This window comes from Austrofundulus limnaeus, unplaced genomic scaffold (genome assembly GCF_001266775.1).
Source record: "Austrofundulus limnaeus strain Quisiro unplaced genomic scaffold, Austrofundulus_limnaeus-1.0 Scaffold1591, whole genome shotgun sequence".
In the NCBI taxonomy this organism is placed as follows: Eukaryota; Metazoa; Chordata; class Actinopteri; order Cyprinodontiformes; family Rivulidae; genus Austrofundulus; species Austrofundulus limnaeus.
Window position 1 is genome coordinate 1 of NW_013953993.1, and position 3,064 is coordinate 3,064.

The 3,064-nt window shown below is 48.6% G+C and overlaps 1 protein-coding gene and 1 long non-coding RNA gene across 2 annotated transcripts in view; one reads left to right on the top strand and one right to left on the bottom strand.

Annotated features, from left to right (window-relative positions):
* Positions 1–87: 87 nt before the first annotated feature.
* The window catches only part of LOC106535849 (endophilin-B2), a gene marked incomplete in the record, with an annotated part of 8,614 nt that continues 5,637 nt past the window's right edge, over positions 88–3,064 (top strand). The window contains 6 exon segments of the mRNA XM_014032981.1: positions 88–311; positions 874–1,015; positions 1,843–1,854; positions 2,118–2,246; positions 2,315–2,448; positions 2,528–2,620. Coding sequence (XP_013888435.1) covers positions 249–311; positions 874–1,015; positions 1,843–1,854; positions 2,118–2,246; positions 2,315–2,448; positions 2,528–2,620 — 573 coding nt within the window.
* On the bottom strand, positions 1,095–1,689 carry LOC106535850 (uncharacterized). Its single transcript, XR_001312483.1, has 2 exons — positions 1,602–1,689; positions 1,095–1,428 (listed from the first exon to the last, which is right to left on the bottom strand). It is a non-coding gene; the product is annotated as an uncharacterized LOC106535850 (long non-coding RNA).

A 3,064-nucleotide genomic window follows, 5' to 3' on the forward strand; every position in this document is an offset into this window, starting at 1 on the left:
TTTGTTTGTTTGTTTGTTTGTTTGTTTGTTTGTTTTAGGGTAGGTACCAGGAGGGGTTTGGACCGTTTGGACCCCTCCCCCCTCCCCCCGGTACCGCTCTTGTCTCTTTAAACGCAGGGCGGGCAGCGGAGCTCCGAACCCGGATCAGGCTCCAGTTCTGCGGCTCAGCTGATCCGGAGGAGACAAAAACAAGTCCGAACCTGGTCCCGAAGCAATAAAGAAGCAGCCCGAACCTGGTCGGAACCGTCATGGATTTCAACGTGAAGAAGCTGGCTTCAGATGCGGGAGTGTTCTTCACCCGGGCCGTGCAGGTAGAACCTCCGGGGTTCGGTTCTGCTGCAGCAGATCGATCAGGATGCGGTTCCGTTAGAAAGGTTCTGTCTGGGTGATAAACAGCCGCGGGACACGGTCCGGTCCGGTCCGGTCTGCAGCTGGTGGTTCTGGTTGTCTGTATTGTTGGGCTCGGTTCTGTAAGCCGATAAAGGTTCGTGCGGTTCTGATCCATTATTGATGACTGATCGAGTCCATCATCGTCACGTGACGCCAGCAGCCCGAGCAGGAACCCGCTCACCGAACTCCATGCAGAAAACCGTCAATTTAAGATCTTCTAGTGTTTTTAGGGATCTGGTTCGGTCCAAATGGAAATAATTCTACAGATTATTAATCTGGACTGTTTTTTTAATGTTCGGTATCTGTTTTAGATGATTAGAATTATCTGTTAGATTTTAAATATTGAGTTAAATTCTCCTTTCATCTCTTCAGACAGCAGCCCTTCCTGGTTTCAAACCGTTGTTTTCTGTCAGAGAAACGTTTTATTTTTATATATTTCATTGATTTAATTAAACATATTTGAAATAAACATTCATCTGTTAGTTCACAGAGGAGAAACTGGGCCAGGCCGAGAAGACCGAGCTGGATCCTCACCTGGACAACCTGATCTCCAGAGGGGACAGCACCAAGAACTGGACRGAGAAGATCCTGAGACAGACGGAGYTCCTGCTYCAGCCCAACCCGAGTCAGTTCTGTGATGGTTCTGGTCCTGAATGAATCTGTTTGTTGTTGAACACGTCAGGTGGGCTAGAACCCGGGTTAGAACCGCAGGAACCAGACGAAACATCCTCATAGCTGTTTGCTGGGTCAGTTCCTGCCCTGGGTCCATTTTAGTTCCTGCAGTAAAAACAAACAAACAAACAAACAAACAAACAAACAAACAAACAAACAAACAGGAAACTATCCTGGTTCCTGGAAAAGGTTCCTAAAAAGTTGCACAGAACGGTTCCTGTGCTCTGAAAGACCCTCGTTATAAAAACCTGATCTGATGGTTTGAGGCAGGTTTTTCTTTTATGATTCTTTTAATGTTCTGATTCAGAATCATTTCATTTGATTCATTTGTGTGAATCATAAAGAACCTGAGGAACTTTAAGGAACCTGAGGGAACCTGAGGAACGGTTCCTGTGCTCTGAAAGACCCTCGTTATAAAAACCTGATCTGATGGTTTGAGGCAGGTTTTTCTTTTATGATTCTTTTAATGTTCTGATTCAGAATCATTTCATTTGATTCATTTGTGTGAATCATAAAGAACCTGAGGAACTTTAAGGAACCTGAGAGAACCTGAAAGAACCTGAGGAACGGTTCCTGTGCTCTGAAAGACCCTCGTTATAAAAACCTGATCTGATGGTTTGAGGCAGGTTCGTCTTTAATGATTCCTTGAAGATTCAGATTCAGAATCGTTTCATTTGATTCATGAATCAGAGGAAGAGTTGTCAGAAAAGCTGCTCTGATGTGTTTATGACCCTGYCTGACATGTTGTGACCTTTGACCTTTGTCTTCTTCACGCTGCAGTTGACCACACCGGTGAGTTGTTTTTATTCTGTACCCAGAATGCACTGGGTGTGAGACTGAAGCAGGTTCTGAGTTCTGTATTACCGGTTCTGAAGGGAGAACTGGAGTCTGGTTAAAATGTGCTGAGTCCTGGTTCTGTTCTGATCTGGTCCAACATGATCCAGTCCTTAACTGAACCTCCTCAGTCATTCAGTCAAAGACCAGACCCAGAACCCTCGGGCCATTAAATCGGACCTGACCGGTTCTTCAGTTGTTGCGTCTCACCTGTGGTCCAGGTGCTCGGATCGAGGAGTTCATCTATGACAAACTGGACAAGAAGCTTCCGTCCAGAACCACCAACTCTGAGCTGCTGGGTCAGCACATGCTGGACGCTGCCAAGGAGTTTGGACCAGATTCACCGTACGGTAAGACCCTGAGCCAGGACTGGTTCTGGTGATGAAAGTGGCCCCGCTGATCCCGGMCTGGGTTTCAGGTAAGACCCTGATCATCGTTGGAGAGCATGAGAAGAAACTGGGCGGAGCTGAGAGAGACTTCCTGCAGACCGCCAACGCCACCTTCCTGTCTCCTCTCAGGAACTTCCTGGAGGGAGACTGGAGGACCATCTCTGTAAGAGACCGGCTCGCAGGATGCTCCAGAACCAGAACCTCAGACCGGGTCTACAGAAGTTCTGTTTTCTCCTCCGCAGAAAGAGAGGCGTCTGTTGGAGAACCGACGTTTGGACCTGGACATCTGCAAGGCCCGGCTGAAGAAAGCCAAGCAGGCCGAGGCTAAAGCTGCGGTGAGACCAGATCCTGACCCTGAACCCTGAACTGGACCCTGAACCCTGAACTGGACCCTGACTCCAAACTGGACCCTGACTCTTTAGACCTAGTCTGAACTCTGAACATCTGGACAGGTCTCCAGATGCAGGAGGTTGTTCTGTAGACCCTAACCACCAGAGGGCGCCACAGACCAGCAGAGTTTAAATTTGTTGTTTTGTCTCCTCTCCTCTGTCCTCTGTCTCCTCTGTCTCCTCTCCTCTGTCCTCTGTCTCCTCTGTCTCCTCTCCTCTGTCCTCTGTCTCCTCTGTCTCCTCTCCTCTGTCCTCTGTCTCCTCTGTCTCCTCTCCTCTGTCCTCTGTCTCCTCTGTCTCCTCTCCTCTGTCCTCTGTCTCCTCTGTCTCCTCTCCTCTGTCCTCTGTCTCCTCTGTCTCCTCTCCTCTGTCCTCTGTCTCCTCTGTCTC